The sequence below is a fragment of the Xenopus laevis genome, chromosome 2S, assembly GCF_017654675.1.
Source record: "Xenopus laevis strain J_2021 chromosome 2S, Xenopus_laevis_v10.1, whole genome shotgun sequence".
NCBI lineage: Eukaryota > Metazoa > Chordata > Amphibia > Anura > Pipidae > Xenopus > Xenopus laevis.
The window spans coordinates 57,096,702-57,119,689 of record NC_054374.1 but is presented as its reverse complement, the minus strand read 5'-3'; the positions used below and the strand labels follow the sequence as shown (position 1 = coordinate 57,119,689).

General features: G+C 38.8%; 1 protein-coding gene across 6 annotated transcripts in view; it reads left to right on the top strand.

Moving 5' to 3' along the window:
* The first annotated feature begins 4,677 nt into the window (after positions 1-4,677).
* Positions 4,678-22,988, top strand: part of tbc1d22b.S (TBC1 domain family member 22B S homeolog) — a 60,844-nt gene continuing 42,533 nt past the window's right edge. For 2 of the 6 annotated variants that reach the window (XR_005965800.1, XR_005965799.1), the window contains exons 1-9: positions 4,680-4,990; positions 6,728-6,784; positions 6,905-7,203; positions 13,148-13,327; positions 13,715-13,785; positions 14,031-14,159; positions 15,066-15,131; positions 15,389-15,503; positions 16,075-16,181. Coding sequence is in view for 3 of the 6 variants with exons in the window: in XM_041583820.1 (XP_041439754.1) it covers positions 4,800-4,990; positions 6,728-6,784; positions 6,905-7,203; positions 13,148-13,327; positions 13,715-13,785; positions 14,031-14,159; positions 15,066-15,131; positions 15,389-15,503; positions 16,075-16,181 (1,215 nt within the window). In the remaining 3 variants the exon portion in view is untranslated. Of the gene's footprint in view, positions 4,991-6,727; positions 6,785-6,904; positions 7,204-13,147; positions 13,328-13,714; positions 13,786-14,030; positions 14,160-15,065; positions 15,132-15,388; positions 15,504-16,074; positions 16,182-22,988 lie in introns of all 6 variants that reach the window. The other 4 variants (XM_041583820.1, XM_018249258.2, XR_005965798.1 and 1 more) reach the window with 4 other exon arrangements.

Genomic DNA, 22,988 nt, shown 5'->3' with positions numbered 1-22,988 from the left:
GAGGTAACCACAGATTCAAAAGCATCGATACATGGTTAGGTAAATTCGTTGAAAAAGGTTACGAAAGGGTTAACCTGGAATCATTTAGGGAAGAGGTTAAAGAGTTGCCCAGGAAACAGTTACTCTCTAAAAAAAACTATATCTCCCAATAAACCACCGACTCTCTAAAAAAACTATATCTCCCAATAAACCACAGAGATTACCATATATCTCAGTGTATGACAGCAATTCTAAGGTATATCGCAAGATAATTTTAAAGTATTGGGGTATTTTGAGTTCTGATGCCAAATATAGCCATTTATTCCAAAAGCCTCCTTTGTTTTCATACAAACGTGGGAAAAATATTGGAGACTTGATTAAATCACGCAGTCAAGAAGTACAAAGGGGTAACTTTCCCGTGAGGTCGAATCTTAATGGCACTTTTCCATGCAGAAATCGCGGGCACTGTAATAGTATTCGCTAACTATTATATGTCACTTTTTACTGAACAGTTTTTTGGATTGGACTTTAAATTTTAAGTATTACCATACCTTGTTTGGACTACACATTTGATGGGAGAGTTGGAGGGTGTTCTCTATTCTGTATGTTAATTACCTTAATTGTTTTAACTTTATATTGTCTGCACATTAGTCACTTTTGTATGCTTGAGAAAGGGGTTTGCCCCGAAACGCCACATGTCCGCACAAATAAACAGCAAGGGGTCACCCTGCACTGCAATTGCCCTGTGTGCCAGTGTATCTTTACCTGAAGTATCTGTTTGGGGATTGCCCTACCCTTTACTCTGTGCACCGGGTTATCTTTTGGAAAAGCATTGAAGAGTGTGCTCTGCCTCATCCTTGTTCCTATCCTGCAAGCATCCATTATTGGAGCATTGGAAGCTCTTCACAAGCGCCCTATAGGCATATCAGAGACTCCCCCCAGAGGTTATGATACTTCCAATCAAATTATGGTCTAGAATAAGTAAATCAATGGTCCTGCCTCCTCACAGGTATCTCCTAAACTTCCACTATGGAAGAATTCTAATCCCCCACATCTGAATGCTCTACTGGTCTAAATACTGGCAACTATTAGGAATTAGGCACATTTTTGATCTAATTAAAGATGGTGTTTTTCCATTGAGAACAACTGTACATAACCCCAAAATACAATTTATAGATATTTGCAATTAAGGCACACCTTCAGGGCACAATTTGGCTCCCTTACCATTGCCTGGGCTAGCTGGAATATACCACCAGCTGTATATTACCTCTCTAAAACTGAAATGAATGGGCAAGTCAGAGGAGGGTCAATGCCACAGATGTAAAACACCCAATGTGGGATTCTTTCACATGATCTGGGACTGTGACGTTCTTTCTAGCTACTAGACTGCAGTACTGAAAAAAAACAAAACTGGTGATAATTAAGTGAATGAATGAATGCTTGCTTCCCCCCCCCCACCCCACGGTCACCCTGTGGAAGGAATAAATAAATAAAACACTACCGCTCATTAAATTGACACACACTGATAGGTTCACCTGGCTGGAAGCCAATCCAGAAGTTTGGCTCCCTGACTCCCCACAATAGAGTAGTCTCCCCTGGTTCATTTGACTTGCCCTTAATGTATGGTCCAATGTACTTAATACGACTTTGGTATACATGTATGGCTCGGGACTTCAATGCACAGCCATTTTGTTTGAGTTATGGTCTATGAATGTCTGGGGTCCATTGAACAGTTTGATGCCCAATATGTATAGGTTTATCTATGTATATGGCATATAGGGGCCCCAAAATGAAGATACCCCATTCAAACTATCAGTTCTGTAATTCCAGACACTGCAAAATCAACACTTATACAGCAACGGTAGAAGAAATACATTCACTCCAGAAAACCATATTTTTGAAAAGTACACATTCCCCTGAATCAAAATTGGTTATACGTCTTTCTACTCCAAAGTACCAAGCCGCAAAGCTTTCCAAATATCACTTTAAAGCTTCCAATTTGCAGAATCTTTTCTTCCACAAATCATTTAGGTACCAATATAACACACCCTTAATATGAACACCTGGGGTCCACTGAACATACCCAATGTACGTACAGTGGTGTGAAAAACTATTTGCCCCCTTCCTGATTTCTTATTCTTAGCGTTTGCGATAACTTGCAACGAGTCTTTTACAGCGCTCTGGAGGAATTTTGGCCCACTCATCTTTGCAGAATTGTTGAAATTCAGCTTTATTTGAGGGTTTTCTAGCATGAACCGCCTTTTTAAGGTCATGCCACAACATCTCAATAGGATTCAGGTCAGGACTTTGACTAGGCCACTCCAAAGTCTTCATTTTGTTTTTCTTCAGCCATTCAGAGGTGGATTTGCTGGTGTGTTTTGGGTCATTGTCCTGCTGCAGCACCCAAGATCGCTTCAGCTTGAGTTGACGAACAGATGGCCGGACATTCTCCTTCAGGATTTTTGGTAGACAGTAGAATTCATGGTTCCATCTATCACAGCAAGTCTTCCAGGTCCTGAAGCAGCAAAAGAACCCCAGACCATCACACTACCACCACCATATTTTACTGTTGGTATGATGTTCTTTTTCTGAAATGCTGTGTTACTTTTACGCCAGATGTAACGGGACGCGCACCTTCCAAAAAGTTCAACTTTTGTCTCGTCGGTCCACAAGGTATTTTCCCAAAAGTCTTGGCAATCATTGAGATGTTTTTTAGCAAAATTGAGACGAGCCTTAATGTTCTTTTTGCTTAAAAGTGGTTTGCGCCTTGGAAATCTGCCATGCAGGCCATTTTTGCCCAGTCTCTTTCTTATGGTGGAGTCGTGAACACTGACCTTAATTGAGGCAAGTGAGGCCTGCAGTTCTTTAGATGTTGTCCTGGGGTCTTTTGTGGCCTCTCGGATGAGTTGTCTCTGCGCTCTTGGGGTAATTTTGGTCGGCCGGCCACTCCTGGGAAGGTTCACCACTGTTCCATGTTTTTGCCATTTGTGGATAATGGCTCTCACTGTGGTTCGCTGGAGTCCCAAAGCTTGAGAAATGGCTTTATAACCTTTGAAATTGAACTCAGGTGTGATAAACCACAGTTAAGTTATTTTTTAACAAGGGGGGCAATCACTTTTTCAAACAGGCCCATGTAGATTTGGAGTTTTTTTTCTCCCTTAATAACGTAAACCTTCATTTAAAAACTGCATTTTGTGTTCAATTATGTTATCTTTGACTAATAGTTAACGGTTTTTGATGAGCAGAAACATTTAAGTGTGACAAACATGCAAAAGAATAAGAAATCAGGAAGGGGGCAAATAGTTTTTCACACCACTGTAGGTTGATCAAAGTACACAAGCAGGTAAAGACCCCAAAATCTATCTTGTGCATACTTATTTGATAGCTAACAGTTACCCTAATTTATAAAGACTACCAGTTTTATGTGGGTTAATAGCTACAGAAAATGATGGTGACCCCTGAAAAAAACATTTTTTGGAAGGTAACAAAGCAGCAAGTTAGGTTGAAACAAAACACACATCCTCAAGTTCAACCTTTTAAGTGAATATATATCCTGCCCAACTACTAGTTGATCCAGAGGAAATTAGTAAGAATGTCTTCCTACTCCAAACTACCCAACTGCAAAGCTACGCTAAAGGCAGCAGTGTTTATGACATTTCTGAAAATCGCCTAAAAATATTGTAATTTGCTGCATTTATCTCACCCTATTTCTTATATACAATGGTAAAACACCCTAAATATGAACTCCAAGATCTACTGAATCGTTAGATGCCCAATTTGCATAGATATACCAAAGTAGCTGGCATGTACAGACACCAAATGAAAAAAGTGCATATGAATTTTTTTCGACTGCCAGTTTGCCTTCTATAATCAAAGGCCTGACTGCATATTATGCCCCACAAGACCCGCTAACAGTACAAAGACCCCCACAAAAAAAACATATATATATATTTTTGGGTAATTAAGTCTTTCTACTCCAAAGTAAAGAACAACAATGCAAGCATAAACCCGCAATTAAAAAACAAAAAAAAACAAAATCACAAATGTGACTGCTATCAGAATACTTGAATAGCCACGCTGTGAAATCAACAGTTTTTAGGGGAAAAACATGAGGCAAATTGATAAAACAGAACTAATATTTTTTCATGTTTAAAAGTGTGTTTGTGCATGTCTGTGTGTATAGCTCTAAAAAGTGTGTAAATGTGTGTATGTGTAGGGGTCATCTAAATACTTATGCCCCCCATAAGACTCATCCAATCTCCCCTCAAAATTCTGGGTTAAAAAAAGCACATTAGCAAAACAGCACCAATAAAGATTTTTTAAGAATAAAAATAAAACCTGAATTTCTATGCACACAAAAACCTACCCCACAATTATTTCACACCAAAAACATCAGCACACTCCAAAACTCTTCCCCATAGCTCAAGATTTTGCACGTCAACCCAATTTCACCCAAAAAATGTCAGAGTACACAAAAAAGTCGACATCCTCCCTTAAAAAAAAAACCCCTCAAAACTCATCAGCACAACCACCCAAAAATTTAATACATGTCACATAGAAGCTGGCTGTAATAACCCCCTAATATTAGGAGCACAAGCCACAAAGTACGTAAAAGATTAGCAGCCTCCACTGAATAGCAAACGCCCCTGTATTCCACAAGCGCCCCCATATTACAGTAAGGGAAGACCGGAGTAAAATCCTGCCCCAAGAAAAAAACCTAATACTACCCAGCTCAACCCCATGCTTATTCGGTGGTGCACTGTGGCAGGGTTCTTCTCCAAGCAATCCCCGATTGACCACCATTGAAGAAGGCGCCGAATATGCGCCGAATGTCACGTGACAGAGACGTTCCCCGAGACGTTCGCGTGTGCGTGACGTCACCCACGGCCTGTTATCAACTGGGAACTAGCAGCTACCGTGAGGACACCCTAGAAAACGAAATACTGTGGATTTGCAGGATGTCAGAGAATAACAGACAGTTCTGGAAAAGGAATACAAAGCTTCCTGGAAGGTAACAGCTCGAGGAGCTCCTGAAGGGAGTGTTGTATAGAACAACTTGCATAGCACTGGCTTGCAGGAAGTAAGATTTGTAGAGGGTATGTTAGTGTGTATGAGTTGATGCATTGAAGCTAACAGTAAATCAGTAAATTCGGAAATACAATGAAAAGTGCAATGAAAATGGCGTTGTGTTTAATTGAAAGATGTATGTGCTGAGTTCTGCAAGCTCATTGTAATAGAGTTGTGGTGAAATGTGTCCGTGCCAGGAAGCTTCAGTTCATTTATTTTGACAGGAGTGTCGGTATACTTAGTAACAAGGTCCGGTTTTTTGAAAACGGGTTGTTCTTGAAACTTCAGAGAATGACATAGATCTCCTAGTTAAAGTAACTCTAGTATTCTCATTCCATCCCATCACTGTGATTAGTATATTCAATGAATCATCAATAACTATAGGCACATTTGAAGGGGAACTATCACGAAAATGAAAATTGAATATAAGTTTGTTGTACTGAAATAATCTTTCTAAATACAATCAAATTCTGTACCGTTTCTGTAGTAATCAAGTTTATCTTCACTGTTTCTGTTTCTCTTCATTCTGTCTTCATGCAGGAGTTGGGTGTCAGATATTCATTGACAGTTAGATTCAATAAATCATTTAGGGGGGGTTTCCTTTCTTAAACCATTTTTGCTGCCCCTGACAACCAGGGGGGACGCTGCCGCCTGCCTTTTGCACAAATCCTGCATGTAGAGAGACATGGGGGCAGATTTTTCAAAGGTTGAAGTGAATTTTCAAAAAAAAAAAAATAGACTTTTGAGCTATTTTTTGTGTACTTCGACGAGGGAATAGTCCAAATTCAATTTGAAAAAAATCCAAAAATTCTAATAGCAAAATTTATCATGTACTGTCTCTTTAAAAAAGTCAACTTTGACCATTCGCCATCTAAAACCTGCCAAATTGCTCTTTTAGCCTATGGGGGACCTCCTATGACCAATTTGGAGTCAATTGGTGGACTTTGAAAAATCATTTTTTTGGGGGAAAAACTTCAAATCTAATTCGATCAAATGCGCTTTTCCTTCGATTAGTACGATTTGCATTCGGCCGAATACGGTCCTACTAGATCAAAAACGAACCTATTCGTCCAAAAAAAACCCTTCGACTTAATTTCGGTTGATCTTTTGGAATCCGAATTTTTAAGTTTTTTTCAATTCGAAATTCGACCCTTGATAAATATGCCCATAATGTCTGGTGATTTTAATAGAGTGAGCTCTAATACGTCTGAGCCCCCTATAAGATATATACTAACTGTTAATTAATATCTGACACCCAACTCCTGCAAGATGACAGAATTAAGAGAAACAGATGTAGAGAGAATAGTGAGATAAACGTGATTGTTTCAGAAACAGTACAGAATTTTTAATAAAATGTGTTTAGAAAGTTTCTTATTTCAGTATGATGAAGCGTATATTCAATTTTTTTTTCAGCGATAGTTCCCCTTTAATCAACAAAACTTTGTCCTTTGTTTTGTGGGTGATAATGAATCCTTGACAAATTAATTTGTATCAAGATACTTTGTGTTATGTTATTTGCAGGAATTCATATAAATATTGAGATCTTTACTATGAAAAGGACAGGAAGCTTGTCTGTACTGGAGGGAACTGATATAAAGGGTTTCTTTGTTTACTTGAAGTGTTGTTATCTTAGTTGAAAATGTAATGTTTTATTTCTCAATACCTTTTATTCTTTTCTCAGTATTCAACCTGTGTATGGGGCCCAGCACCCACCTTTAGACCCTCGTCTCAATAAGAGGTATACAATGTTTTGGCTAAAATTCCTGCTTGTATTTTTATATACAGTAATGGATATTCATACCTTATGCATATAAATAATTTACAGTCTTGCTACCTTTATTTACAAATGTCTTGGCAGTTATATTTCTGATCGTTCAAGGCGGCAACCACTTCATTTGAAAAGCAGAAAAGCGTCTAGTTTCCATGAGTTTGCGAAAAGTACTAGTGATGCCTGGGATATTGAGGATGATGATGGTGATGAGGATGATGGAGGAGATGTCCTGTATGCTTCACCATATCAAACGCTTAACTCCAGGGTAGCTGAAGTGACAGCTGCACAGGTTATAGAGAGCCACCTCAAGCTACGAGAGGAGTCCCCTTGCCAAACTACTGTTACAAAATCTGTCAGTGAAGATCATCTCCATAGGGTCACTTCAGGTGCGTTATAACAATGTCCGTATCATTTTTGTTTTCAGTTTTAATGCAAATGATCTTTACAGGTCTATTTTATTACCTAGTATGAAAACTAACACAATCACTGTCATAATTCAGCTCTCATTAAATAATACTTTTCCTGTATTAATTGTACCTTAACTGCAATACTTTTTATGATAGAATGATAGAAAAACACATCAATAAATGTGGGATGGAGAGACCATGGTAAATACAGTTCTGAAATATAAGATGTATCAGAGAAGACTTGTCTGTCTGTTATAATTTGGTGTCAGATCTTACACTGTTGTTGTTTACAACAAAACAAACCTTTTTTTAAATATTTTTTTTATGCTGTACATTGCAAGGGTGAACTTTTACTGCTTTGCCTGCCAAACACGTATTCTATACATGCTGGCAGGCAGATGCTCCAACTGCCAAGAACGTATTCAATATGTTCTTTGGCAAATAGAGGGATTTCTCTGCATCAGTGGCTAAACCTGTCAATGCAGGCCATTAGCATTCACTAGGACCCCCAAGGCAGCAAGCACTGGCAGGTCTCCCAGCCTCCCACCCTCCCAATCACAGCACCCAAGATCCCAAACAGCAGTGCCTGCTTTTGGGAGTAGCACTGCTCCCTTGCCTCAGAGCTGCAATTACTTACCCCAATCCCTTAGGCAACGAGCAGAGTTCCCCAAGATGCCCTGTAGCTGGTGGATCGCCTCCCTGATGACATCATAGAGCAGAGAAGTCATCAGCAATTGCCTGCTGTTAGAGTGCAGACTTCCAGCCCCGCCTCCTTTACACTGAGCTGCTTGGGGATGCTGCTGGAACTTTCCTAACTTCTGCCTGCGGTCCTCCTGCAAATTCTCAAGCCTTTCCTGCTCCCAGGTTTGTAACTTGCACTATTATGCACACACACTGCACCCTCTACACACGTTTCACATTTCTTTTATATTTGTCTTTATTATTATATTTGTCTTTATTTAATTTTTTTCTGTTTTTATTACTACTTCTATTTTGCACACTTACATACACACGCACACAACCTTTTCTAGTGAGTACATACACACTCTCACACTTTTTTTTTTTTTTTTTTTTCTTACTGCATTTTTGTTCATTACATGTTTTTGGGACAGTTTTGAAGTTTGATCATTTGGTATAGAAAGAAGTCTTAAATCTGCCAGAAATATATGGTTTTCATGGTGTCTTTGTACACTTAAGGTGTAATATGCAGTCAGGGTTTTGTTTGCAGCAGCTGAGTTGGCAGGCGAGAAAATTCATGTGCACTATTTTCATTTACCGTACATACCACATAATTCAATATATCTATGCATATTGGGTATCAAATTGTTCAGAAACCTCTGGAATTTATATTTGGATTTATTTTTCTTTGTAAGAAATTATGTGAGATAAATGCTTCAAATTTCAAAAAAATTTAAGTGATTTCTAGAAATATAGAAATTGCTAAATTTACAAAAGCTTTGCAGGTTGGTAGCTTGGAGTAAAAATACATAATTACCCATCTTGGATTTGTCAGAATTTGTACTTTACAAAAATATATGGTGTTCAAGGGTCTTCGTACTGTTAGGGGTCATTCGGCACATAATACGCAGTCAGGGGGCTTTGTCCAAAGAAGGCGAATTGGCAGCCGAGAAAATTCATATCCACTATTTTTATTTAGGTCCGCACATGCCCACCTACTTTGGTATATCTATGCATATTGGGCATGAAACTGTTCAGTAGACCCTTGGTGTTCATAGTTAGGGTGGTTTCCCATTCTATGTAAGAAATTAGGCGATTTTCAGAAATGTCATAAAAACTGTGTGAAACGCGCCAGGAGATTTCTCTGTTCTCTTACTCCCGTCGTGTCTCTTCCTGGCTTCTGGGGCGCATGGTTCCGGCAATGTCACGTGTTCGCCATGCGCAAGTGACGCTGGTGTCGGTTTGCTGTGACGCCGAACGTCATTATGTAATTTTTCTGGGCGGGATATGAATTTTTGGTGCCAATTCTCCTTTAAAAAGGCCTTCCTCCATTTTAACCTTCAAGTCCAAGCTGGCTTCTGTTTACAGACCCTGCTGAAGCGTTATTTACTGTTGGAATTTTTTGACTTCATAATGTCTTGAGAAAGGTCCAGACTGGACTGAAACGTTGACAAATAAACTTCACTTTGCTTGATCTCATTATGAAGTCCTGGAGTGCGTCATTCCTTGGAATACGACTATCTACGCTATATATGACAGCACCCAGGCAGTAAAACTCTGCTGGATTGGAGTGCACCACAGCCTGAACTGTGTATGTGTGTATATGTATATGTGTATATGTATGTATGTATGTATATATATATATATGTATGTGTGTATATATATATATATATATATATATATATATATATATATATATATATATATATATATATATATATATATATATATATATATATATATATATACACACATACATACACACACACACACACAGGTATAGGATCCGTTATCTGAAAATCTGTTATCCAGAAATTACGAATTGTACATCTCCCATAGACTTCATTAAATCAAATAATCCAAATTTATAAAAAGGATTCACTTTTACTCTGTAATAATAAAACAGTATCTTGTGCTGGATCGCAATTAAGGTATAATTAATCCTTATTGGAAGCAAAAACCAGCCTATAGGGTTTATTTAATGTTTACGCAATTTTCTAGTTGAAGAAAATAATGAAGATCCAAATTATGGAAAGATCCGTTATCCAGAAAACTCCAAGTCCCAAGAATTCTAGATAATAGGTCCCATATCTGTATAGACAAAGCAGGAACTTTCAAATTTACATAAGTTTATTATTAAACGTAAATGATTATAAAAGCAGAGCAAGGAATATTTTTACATAGGAACAGGAATAAACACGGGAACAGCACTTAACACTGTACTTTTATTGGCATTACATAGTCCTCTGTTTTTGTATACCTGCAGATCAGGGAGCCTCTGTATTTATATAGGAATTTTCAAAAAAAAAATTTTTACTATCAAATTGCAATTATGAATTTCAGATCTTGATCTCTAAATGAGAATATTTGCAGAAATGTTTGTATTGTTGCCCCAGGCTACGATTTTTTTTTAAAAAAACCAAAATACATGATTTGAGAACTGTTGCTCTTCCTCTTTCCAGTTGTCTTGGCTCTTCTTAAAGAGAACCAAACCCCCCTCCAACTAATGAAAACCCCTGCCCCTTACTCCCTGTTCCCCCCCCACACACAGGTGTTTATACCTGTAAATGCCCCTCAATGCAGAGTCAGTGCAGGGTAGCTCATCTTCTGGCGCTTCGGGAATCGACGGGTCCCTTTGGCAATTTTAGTGGCTTTGGCGCATGCGCAATTATTCTGGACTATAACACTGCTACAACTGTGCATGCACGAATATGGCGCTTACTTACTGAAGATTCTTGAAGCGATGAAGATGACCCCTGTGAGCTCCGCTATGCTGACTCGAGGGGTAATTAAAGACTTAGGGGCATTTACAGGTATTTAACACCTGTGCGGGGGGCAACAGGGAGGGGGGACTATGGAGGGTAGGGGGCTTGGTTCTCTTTTAATTGTCATTCTTTCTTCTCTTTATAAGCTGCATGGTGCTTGATTTGTAAATGTAAATTTGGGGAAGCAAATTTAAAAACTGATAGACAGTATGATCAACACAGGTTAGAGATGGATTATGTAATTTGGATGGTAATGCCAACATTTTTTTAAAGTCTGTGACAATTCAACGGGTTCTCGGGTTAGATTGCAGAGATCTGTTACATAATATCTTAGATATTCAAATTCAGGTCTAAATCACATTTCTAGTGGATGTTCTTAGAAAGTTACTGTTGATCACCTTTACTAACTCCTTTGGCCTCTTTCATTGGTCTCTTTCTCCAACACACTCAAGGGTGGGGGGGTCATCTATCTCGGGATCAAGTAGCAGGCAGATTTCACATAAAGGTTGAACTTAATGGAAGAATGTGTGTTTTTTTTTTTCTCGTTTAATTAGGACTGGCAATCTTAGGGGCAGCTTTATCAAAGTGTGACAGAGTTAACCAAAAAAAAGCTCACCCATGTTGTATTTATTCCTATGGGATTTTTAAAAGTATATTTATGAAACGGTGAACTCCTTCACCTACTGGTAAAAATGCTTCTTAAAATCACACAGGCATGAAAAATAAATGAGTTTTTCTGTGGTGAGCTCTGATTTCAAATTTTGATAAATATGCCCCTTAATCTCCCTGATTACATTCTGAAATCTCTTTCCATTTCCGCCTAAATAAAAGTTAAACATTCTAAGATTATATTTGACTCGCTTAAGTCTCTACTAATTCTCTACTTGACCCTCTGGTTGTCGACCACTGCATTAAATCGAAATTCCACTAACCAAAGTTTTCATTGAACATCTGCTGCTGTTAATACAAATACTGCTCTACCTCTCTGCATCAGGATAAAGGAAGGAAGGCATTATCTTCTGTCACCTGATTCCCTTTCCTCCTCTGGGGTCCTCCAGACAGCTCGCATCAGCTTATCTCATGCCCCCCTCCCTATTGTACTTTGCTGCTCTGGGGTAATTATACATGGAATTGCCATTGTAATCATGCTGCTATGAGCTCGGAGTCTTTTTTTTTTTTTTCAACATTGGGACTTTGCAGGGGCTTCTTGCCGATAGCTTTGCTTCACATAGGTGTTTTCTAATTGACACAGTACACCGAGGTAACTTTAGACCTTCTTTGAACTTCCTGGAGCTGATCATTGGCTGAGTTTTTGCCATTTTGGTTATTCTTCTATCCATCTGAATGGTAGTTTTCAGTTTTCTTCCATATTTTTCGAGTTTTTGTTACTATTTTAAAGCATTTGAGGTTGTTTTAGCTGAGCAGCCTATAATTTTCTGCACTTCTTTATATGTTTTTCCCTCTCCAATCAACCTTTCAGTCATTCTGAACAATTTCTGGAATTACTCATTTTACTTAGATTTAGAAATGCACTATAACCAGCATGCAAAATATTTGCTGGCTTCCTTCCTTAGCTAAGGGCTGTGACTCCTGTTTTTTCACACAATCCTTTAGCCAGTTTCCTATCCATGTGCAAATAACATTAGTAAGAATTTAGTTCAGAAAGCAGTCATTTAAATGGCACTGTATCAAAAACTTTGGCAAAAAGTAGATCACATCCACTGGAACCTCACTGTCTAAGTTCTTGCTTACTTCATAAACGGCAATGAAATGTGTGTCAAGATCTCATAAATCTTTCATGACACATATACCATGCTGACTACTGATATTTCTTCAGAACATAATTTTGGATGTTATCCCTTAACAAACTTTCAAATAACTTGCTCGCCACAGATGTCACACTTATGAACTTATAATTGCCAGGCTGAGATTGCAAATCATATTTTTGAAAAACATTTTGAAAAAATATTGAAATTAATCAGCTTTCCTCTAATTCATAGGTGTCATACCAGATGCAAGTGATTCTGTGAAAATCAGAAAAAAGTGGCCTGGCTAAACTGCGCTAAGCTCTCTCAGTAATAGTGTGTAACAAAGAGTAGTCAAAAAAACCCTGCTGCCTTATTCACTTTGAATAAATATTTAAAGGGGAACTCCACATAAACATACCTTATGCTTTTTGAAAGTAAACATAATTTCAAGCAATTTTGCAAACTTTGCAAACTGTCTACTGATGCAGAAGAGAAAAACTATTAAACAGCTGTATTTCAGCATAGAAAATGGCATTTATTCATACTCTTTGAAGAAACGGGTAACTGTGATGGGTTTATTAGGGGTTTCTGTGTTATGTGGTTATCAAATTTTGGTTTGGAAGCTGGAGTTCCCCTGTAAGTACCATATCCTTTGTCGGCTAATGACCTCATTCAGGTGATCCTTCTGTACCCCTAACCAGTAAAAGCTTATTTTGTTTAATTGTGCTTCAGATGACTCCATACAGAAAAAACATTTACATAAACAACAGTCCCTCCCACTGCGTCCAATTATACCACTGGTGGCCAGGATCTCTGACCAAAATGCTTCAGGAGCACCACCTATGACAGTAAGGGAGAAGACCCGACTTGAAAAGTTCAAGCAGCTCCTTTCCTGCCCCAACACTGATCTTGGTAAGATGTGGTTGTAAGGCAGCATTAGTAGTTTACAAGACTTTTTGTAACCTCTTGGTGCAGTCAGAATGCTAATGAGCTGATTTGAAAAACAAAAGTTCTTTACATCTATAGAAATAAGTCAAATCAACTGGACTTGCTGTGTTTTTCTTGGTGAAACGTCTTCACGAAAAACACAGCAAGTCTAGTTGATTTGACTTATTTCTATAGATATACCATGACCTGGATGAATGAGAACTTTCATAAACAAAAGTTCTTTATGCTCAGTATTCACATAGCGTGAAGTATTAAGTCACTGACATTTTTAGCATAATTAACCAAACATATGCAGCAAAGCTGATAGGATCTATATGCTCCCAATAGTATAAGACTATTGTTACATTACAGATGAACTAAGGAAGTGCAGCTGGCCAGGTGTTCCACGTGAAGTGCGTCCCACTACATGGCGACTTCTCTCGGTAAGATGCTGACATTTGGATAGAATATACATTTTATGGGGTTATGTAATATAAGGCACTAAGTTTGCCCAGGTTTAGTAACCCATAGCAACCAATCAGCAGACAGCATTTACTGGTCACCTGTTTAAAGCAAACATCTTATTGGCTGCTATGGGTTACTGCTCCTGGGCAAACTTCGTGCCTTTTATTACATATAGGGGATAATTTATTAAAGCCACCAACTCTTGTTCATCCTCTATCATCAGGGCTACCTTCCAGCTAACAAAGATAGGCGCATGTTAACTCTTCAGCGCAAGCGCGAAGAATATTTTGGGTTCATAGAACAATATTATGACTCGCGTAACGAGGAACATCATCAGGATACATATCGACAGGTAAAAACACAACAGTAAGCCTCTGTTCTTACATTCTTTTACCAATGCTCTTATGACATTATTTCACATAAACTGGCCCCTATCTTTGTGAAGTAGTGATTAATGGACCCACAGCATGGAAAATCTTGACTGCTATTCAAGTATGATTAAATGAATGAATGAATGAATTTTTTTTCTCCATCAGGTTCAGTTGCAACATATTGGGCAGTAATCTCAAGAGTTTTTTGCAGAATTTACCATAGGTCTCAGTTGGAAGCAACTACCTAGACCTTCCAGATTGGTTTTAGTTCTACTCTTTTCCTTAACCTGTGTACCACAATTATCATGTATAGTTTCCCAAATTATATAGCGGACCATGCATTTGATGTAGGAGGCCTAATTAAAGGCAATTTAGTGTAAGATTTTAAATAAAGCAACATTTCTCTATGTAAAATCAAAGATTATAAATAGTTTTAAGTAATCATCTTTACATTTCTGTTAGACAGAAATGTCATACATTTCTATATATTCCTTGCCTATGAAAATTAGGTTTGTACCATAATATTGGTGCATGTATGGCCACCTTAATTACTGTTATTGATGACAATTAAATCTCATGCAAAAAAAATAAGAAAATATGTTTTCAAGCAGGTTACACAATTTTTGGTTAGTTTTCAAGACTCTACAATTGCTACAAGTCTGGGCTGTAGTTGTTTTTTTTTGTTTTTTTACATACAGAGCTAGAAATAGTTTATTGGTAGGGCATAGGATTTTTTTTTTAAATCATTTGAATATGGAATGAACTTGAATCTTATATATGCGTTAAGTTAAAGTGGTGTGCTTTTCATCAAATATAATAAATAAATATTCATATTGTTCATACCACACAGAGGCAAACTAAATTGTGTTTTTTTTTTTTTCTTTCAGATTCATATTGACATTCCAAGGACAAACCCCTTAATTCCACTTTTTCAGCAGGCTATAGTTCAGGAGGTGAGAAATAGTAACCGTGGAGTTTTCATGGAGATTTTAAATGCATTGACATGGCTTTTTTCAACCTATTACAATATCTTTGTTGTAAATAAGAGGTGCTTCCTTTGCATGTTTGCAGCATACGCTCACATCAGCACTTAAAACCACAAACATATACTTCACACAGGGTAGCAAACATTACTGATATACCAATTCAACATGAGGGTATGGTCTTCATTGTTTTAATACTTGATAATACAACTAATCTTTTATTGCAGATCTTTGAGAGGATTCTGTTTATTTGGGCAATTAGACATCCAGCAAGTGGATATGTGCAGGGGATCAATGATCTAGTGACTCCATTCTTTGTGGTTTTCTTATCTGAACATGTAGGTAAGGAATCAGAAATGCATAGGATTAATTTTTTGTGTTACTTTTAGTTAAGAAGTTATATTGTGTTTATCTATAATGCTTAGAAAAATTTTTTTTTACTCTGCTTTGTTACAGAAATGCATTTCCTTGCCACCTGTTCTTTTCCAGAGAAACTAAATTATTAAAACAATCTTCCATGGACTCTTAATAATGTTAATACTGCCCTCTGCGTATGTTGTTAAATAAGAACCTTGATAAAATATCAATGAGCTTGATCTCTTCTTTCTTCCAGAAGAAACTGAAGCTGCCATACCTTTCTCTAAGTAGAAATGCAGGATAGGCCCAGTAGTTCTGTTATTGCAAAGAGGTCACCATATAACAGACTAGTTTCTTGACTTCTCCTTTATGTTGTAGCTTAACCTTGAAAGTGCACATACAATGAGTCATATGCTGAGAAATGTAGCCTGTTCTACTCTCTGTATTTTCTTTATTACAGAAACATACATTTAGAATTTGTTTTATCCTTATACTCACTGTAGCGAATGACGTTTGAGATTAGTTCTATTTATAAGATCTCTAACTTTTTCCTCAGAGGAAGATGTGGAGAATTTTGATGTTGCCAGCTTGTCCCAAGATATCCTCCGCAACATAGAGGCTGACAGCTTTTGGTCAATGAGCAAATTGCTTGATGGCATCCAGGTAACGGTTTTTGTGTTATGGCTTGCTTTGACCCGTGGCACACTCGGTGGACCATCCACTTTCTTCTACCTGCATTTTGTACACTGGAAGTATAACCGTGCGGAATTGCATAATTTTGCTTTTCAACTCCTATATCTGCTCCATGTAGTTCCACACAGGCCAACACCATGCCTGTCAATAGAGCTACAGGAAGGAGTGCATGACAGTGTACTAGGCGGATGAAAGTGGATGATCCACTGCATTGGCCTTAAAGTGGTGGGTGCAAGCTTATGTAGCATATCTACACAGATATGATTCAATTAGTCCCTCATACACTCACTACCAGGGATGGGCGAATTTGACCCGTTTCGTCAAATTCGCCGCCAGTGAAATGTCGCAGACGCCCATTAAAGTCTATGGCGTCAAAAAAAATATATATATTTTTTTTTTTGTCGCACGCCGCGGACGTCTATGGGCATCATTTTTTCGGCGAAACGAGGCGAAAAAATTCGCCCATCCCATCTCACTACATGCATTGCATGAATAAGTACAGGTATAGGATCCTGTTTCCTGTATGTAATTCTGTACCGTTTCTGAAATAATCAAGTTTATCTTCACTATTCCTCTCTCAGCATCTGTTTCTCCTCATCCTGTCTTCATTCAGGAATTAGGTGTCAGATGAATGATCCAATAAATCTTATAGGGGGGCTTCTTTTGCCAAGAACATGTATTCAAGCTCACTTTTAAAATCTCCAGAAATCCTGTCTCTCTACATGCAGAACTTGTGCAAAAGGCTGTTATTTAGTTATTTATTTTCTGATTGTATTGGAATCCGTAATTTGAGTGAGCTCTAATACATCTGCTAGGAAAGGGAGCCCCCCCCCCATATGATATTGGATCATCCAGACTGCTGCATGAAATGAAGAGAAACAGATGCTGAGAAAGGAATAGTGAATATAATCTTGATTATTTCAGAAATAATGCAGAATTTTTAATTGATTGAAGTTTCTTACTTCAGTATGATGAAGCTTATATTAAATTTTAATTTTCACACCCAAAAGGCTGGTTTTGCTTTCAATAAGGATTAATTCTATCTTTGTTTGTTTTTTTTTTTGTTTTTTTTTAATCTAAATTTTTTATTGATTTTCATATGCAAATAAGAATAATAAATGCAACAAAGATGCAATGACTTGTATCCGATACTCCCTATCAGGCAGTATTAAAATGTATTGCTCAGTAATTGCTTAACGTCTATGTAACGTCTCATTGTATCACAAAAGCATTGCATTCTCGTGCATCTTAGGAGGAGGTTTGGGAAACATTAGGGGAGGGAAAGGTATGACGGGGTGAGAAGAAAAAAAAAGGGGGGGAGGAAAAGGAAAAGTGGTCAAGTCTCAGCCAATTCTGGAGATGCGGTTTCTCCCGTTCAGTGTGTGGTACCTCTAGCTTGCAGAATCTCCAGGTACTGGGCCCACGGATACCACTCCAGCTCCCCCTCATAACTTCTATCTTGAAGTTTGTCTCGTATGGATTCCATTGCTCTGATCCAATTTACCTTTGTTGTTAGTGGTTGTAAGCCTGAACTTGTAGGCCTTTTCCAGTTCGCTGCCAATAGAGATCTTTCTGCTGTGAGGTTGTGAGTGGCTTATTTGCGAGTTTGTTTCGAGTGTATGGCTCTGATCTTCATTCCTAAGAGAAATGTATGTGGGGTTGCTTGTATAGTGCAATGTAGAACTTAAGAGAGCAATTTTGCCACCATCTTCCAAAATTCTTGAGCTACTGTACAGGTCCACCAGATGTGCAGGAAGGAACCCCTTTCTCCACATCCCATAAAGCACTTTGAGTGATCTGGGTTTCCGCTGAGTCTGCTGATGCGTGTGGGCGTATAGTACCAGCGGGATATGATTTTGTATGCTCCTTCACTAGAGACTGCACATATTGATGTTCTTTTGGCTGTTTCCCAAATTTCTGACCAGGTTCTTTCGGAAATTGTGAAGTCAAAATCCTCTTCCAATTTTAACATATAAGGTTGATGTCTGTATTGTTGCGAGGCACGTGTACAATAGTGAGATGAGGGGGCACATTTACTTGGGGTCGAATATCGAGGGTTAATTAACCCTCAATATTCAACTGTCGAAGTTAAATCCTTCGACATCGAAGTCGAAAGGATTTAGCGCAATTTGTTCGACCGGGAATGATCGAAGGAAAAATCGTTCGATAGAACGATTCGAAGGATTTTAATCCATCGATCGAAGGATTTTAATCCATCGATCGAACGATTTTCCTTCGACCAGAAATTTGTTAGAAAGCCTATGGGGACCTTCCCCATAGGCTAACATTGATGTTCGGTAGGTTTTACTTGGCGAAGTAGGGGGTCGAAGTTTTTTTTAAAGAGACAGTACTTCGACTATTGAATGGTCGAATAATGGAACGATTTTTAGTTTGAATCGTTCGATTCGAAGGTCGAAGTAGCCAAAAAAACGTTTGAAATTCGAAGTATTTTTTCTTCTATTCCTTCACTCAAGCTAAGTAAAAGGGCCCGAGGTGTTGGGTATGAGTGGTTGTGACACATTGTTTCAAAGTATGTGAGGGTTTGAGTCATTGCGTTTTCAAAGAAGTTTCTACAAAATGCCTTCTCTGTAGATATCGAAAGAATCTGTAATCTGTAAACTAATATTTTTACAAACAATTTGATATCTGTATTGATAAGTGAAATAGGCCTGTAGCTATCACATGACTATGACTATGGTTGCTCCTTCAAGTGTGGGGTCAATTGTTTTGCAAATTTTTTTATAATAAATTGCTGTATAAGCCATCTGGGCCAGGTGCTCTGCCCAACTTAGAGCCCTTAATTACCCTACTCTCTATTTTGTCCATAGCTATTGGCGGCGCTAACATCTCTCGGTCCTCCCTTGATATAGTAGGGGGTGTCCATTGTATCTCACTTGCCTTTGGTGCTTCTAGAGCTTTGTCTGCTGTGAACAAGTCTGTGTAGAAGGTTCTGAATGTACGGAGGATTTGGTGTCCCTGGATATATTTCCTGTAGGGGTACATATAGCATGGACAGTCTGAGAGGTATGTAGGGCTAGCATTGTGTGTGGTTTGTTTGCATATTTGTAGTACAAATGTTTAGTTTTTCTCATAGTGTAGGCGGCTTTGAAAGAACCTGAATTAGCTGAGCTCTCGTGTCCTGGATTTCTTTGTAGGTGTTTGGATTTTGTTTAAAGGAAGTAGCTAAGTTGTGCAATCTCTGTGAAAGTTGCTGGGTTTCCTCTCCTCTTTACTTTTTCCATTTCATAGCATGTTTGATAAATATCCCCCTTATCACTGCTTTATGGGCTTCCCATCTGATCGCTACTGAAGTGTCCGCTAGGGTGTTCGTGTTGAAATATTCTCTAAGTGATGTGGAGATTTCTGTGCAAATATCTTTGTCTAGTAGCAGAGATTCATTCAGTCTCCAGCATCCATGTCCTATCACTTCGTCCCACTTGGTAAAAACAGTTTCTATCATACCGTGGTCAGACTATGTGATATTATGGATTTTAGATGAGGATACATAGTCTACAAATTTGGATTTAGTGAATTAATAATTTCTATAATGGGGTGTTTTTCTCTCCAAATATGTACCAAATTTTCAGTAGTCAGGGATTTAGCTAAATATTTGGAGACTTGGTTTTGAGTATTGGGGGTTTTAGCTGCCAGCACAACTCGTGACCTGTCCAGGTTGTTTTTTAGTGTTGTAATAAACTCTGCTAACTCTCCTGTAGCAGCAAGATATCAATCTTATGTTTGATATAATCCGAAAGGCCATCATACTTTTTTGTGGAACATTCAGACCTTTAACATTGTGAGAGCATACCTTTAGGTTGAAGGGGTTGGTGCCGGGGGGAGTCCGTGGGCCCATCACCACTGTTGTTATGTAGTTCATAGCTGTGACAAGATGGACCTGTTTGATAGAAAAGTGGGATATAGAGTGGGTGAGCAGATAGGATAACAGGGGAAGGATAAACAATAAATTACACTTAAAACTTAAATAAATTTGTGTGGCTTTCATGTAGTGTGAGTCCACCAATTTACCAAACAAATTTAACAACTAAACACAATATGTTTTAGTCTCACTGATTAGGAGATTATTTAAGGTTTCCAAAAGGGGGAGCCCTTCTATTGCGCACCGCTAGGAAATCCTTCAATTTAGGGGGTCACGGATCAGAGCCTTGATAGAAAGCTTGTCCGTCTTGCCCGCCATCTGTTTATTTCTTAGTTTCCCTGTTACAAAATTTAACTATAGTTACTTCTATGGGTATTGGTTAAATTACTTGTGTGAATAGGCTACTGCTTTGATTGAGCCAATTTAAACTATAATTTAAACTCGGGTTAATATAAGTGCTGGATAATGCTCTCCAGTAGGAACCCATTTTTAAGATTTTAGGGAAAGTCATCCATCTTCATCTTAGTAGAGTTTTTTCCCTAGTGAGTTTTTCTGGTGGTAGCCCCCTCTCTCTGTCCATATTCATTCAGGTGCAATGTAGGTTCCAGACAAGGTCAGTATTGCTTTTTGCCATTTACAAACAGTCAGGTAATGTTTCTGCATTGTTGGTTACATCGCCCTTCTTTTTATGTGTTTTGTCACATAAAGTCTAGTTTTGCTCCATTGGGTCTTGTATCTTGTATCTCTGCCTCTAAAGGGGCTTCTGGAAGTTCCCGAAAGGTAGAGCAGTGCATCTTCTATGTGATTTGGGTGTCTGACTTATATGTTAGGCCCTTGTGTTGGTATGTAAAGGGGAAGCCACATCTGTGTGGAATGTTTTTTTTGCCGGAGGACCTCCGTCAGGGGTCTGGGGTCTTTCCTTTTCTGTAAGGTTGATGAGGCTAGATCGCCATAGATTTTTGGGGCTATCACATCGAGTTCTTCCTGAGCCGTTCAAGAAGCTCTCAAGGTGGTCTCCTTAGTCTGGAAATAATGAAAGCACACTATTACGTTTCTGGGTGGCATGTTTGGTTTTGGTCTGACCCGTAAAGCTCTATGTGTTCTATTTAATAGGATAAACTTGTCCTCCTTTTCAGGTGTCAGCTCTTTAAAATATTTAGGCAGAAATTAATCAAGTTGTACTGTTTCAGTTATAGCTCGGAGACAGAGATTGTTTAGTCTAGTGCGATTTTCTAGATCCTCATGTGCTTCTTTGAAGTCTCTCACTTGTGTTTGTAAATCCTGAATCAAAATCTCCATATTGGATGTGGATTCCTGTATGGAGCCTTGGGTTTGTTCTAGTTGTTGGACCCTGTTATCCATTGCTGTAAGTTCGATTTGACTTTAGTAAGAGAGTTCCATATATCAGTTTGTATCCCGTCCTTGAAGCAAAGTAGGAGAGATTTCAGCTCATTGATATATTTTTTGGTACAATATATGAGCATATGATGTGTTGATGTTTGTCCCTATCCAATTTGTGAATTGGAGGTCAATTTGCCAATGGGTGAGGTAGGGCAGGCAATCCAGTATGCTTCGGCACCATGCGCTCTTTGATATGTGGAGGTATATCTCTCCAGTCGACCTCCGGAGTAGCCGGCTCTCAGAATTGGAAATTCCCTTATGGGTATTTTAGGATGCTGATTTGGTGGATTTCTGGATGTGGGTTCCTTCCTCTTTATCTCAATGTATGCCTCTCACGTTGCGCAATTATGCTCTGTGGCTGCTAGGAAGGTAGTGTCTTTCCTGGCCCCCAGTTAAAGTCTATGGTGCTGATGTGTTGCCTCACAGCTGGGGTGTCTCCCTCCCGCTCTGGCTGCCTCCTTACCCTGAATGGGAATTTGTGGTAAAGAGTGGCCGCTCTGCTGCTATACACACATCTGACCTTTCAGCCACAGCCACGTGCTGTTTGCCGTCTGTGTCCCACTTTGAGACGCTGTCGGCTGTGAGGGAGACCCAGTGCTGAGGTATTCCTTGGTCCCTGGTGCCCCTGTGGGATTTCGGCAGGCACTAGAACGATGTTCTGTGATGATGCGGCCTAGAAGCCACGCTACGCAGCAGTCGACTCTAGGCCCCGTTTGGTGCATGGCCGTCCGTGGAAGTAGCCCCGTGGGTGTGTTATGTTAGCAACTCTACTTAGCTTCTGGTCGCCTCCTACTGAGCCAGTATATCTTAAAGGTATCACAACCTCTCTCCGCTGGCTTACTTGTCTTGCGACTGAGTGGGAGGTTGTGTTGCCAGTTGGCCTTTCCTCTTAGCGTGCGGTTGCGTGCTGACAGCCGTTCCAACTCCTGTTGCAGATATCAGAGGACTTTATAGGTCTTGTGGAGTCTTTTTGTTTAGAGTTGTACTGGGTACAGGGTGCTAATGTATGCTTTTGGTGGGCATTAATGGAGGAGATGTTGGTTTACACCGTCATCTTACTCCGCGTCAAGGCCACACCTCCTATATCTTAGTTTTGATCAAGTACCAGGTACTGTTTTATTATTACAGAGAGGAGATTACCTTTCTGTAACTCTGAGCTTTTTGGATAACTGGTTTCTGAATAATGGATCCTATAACTGTTCTGCATTTTAATCTATGTTGAAAAAAGGCAAACGTTTTTCAAGTTAAACCCCTCCTAACAAACCCCAATTATGCAGATACAGATCTTTACACTCACATATATCACTTATATATAATAATACCAATTGTAAACTAACTAGATTTTAAGTTCGCAATAGCCTTAGATAATACGCTTGTTCAAGAAATCATTCCAGCCAGTCTTAAAGGCTGTAGGCAAAAAAGGATCAGCATGTACAATGCCTACCTCAAGGCCATTAATAAACAAATTTAAAAGCAAAGGTTCAAGGACAGACGCCTAC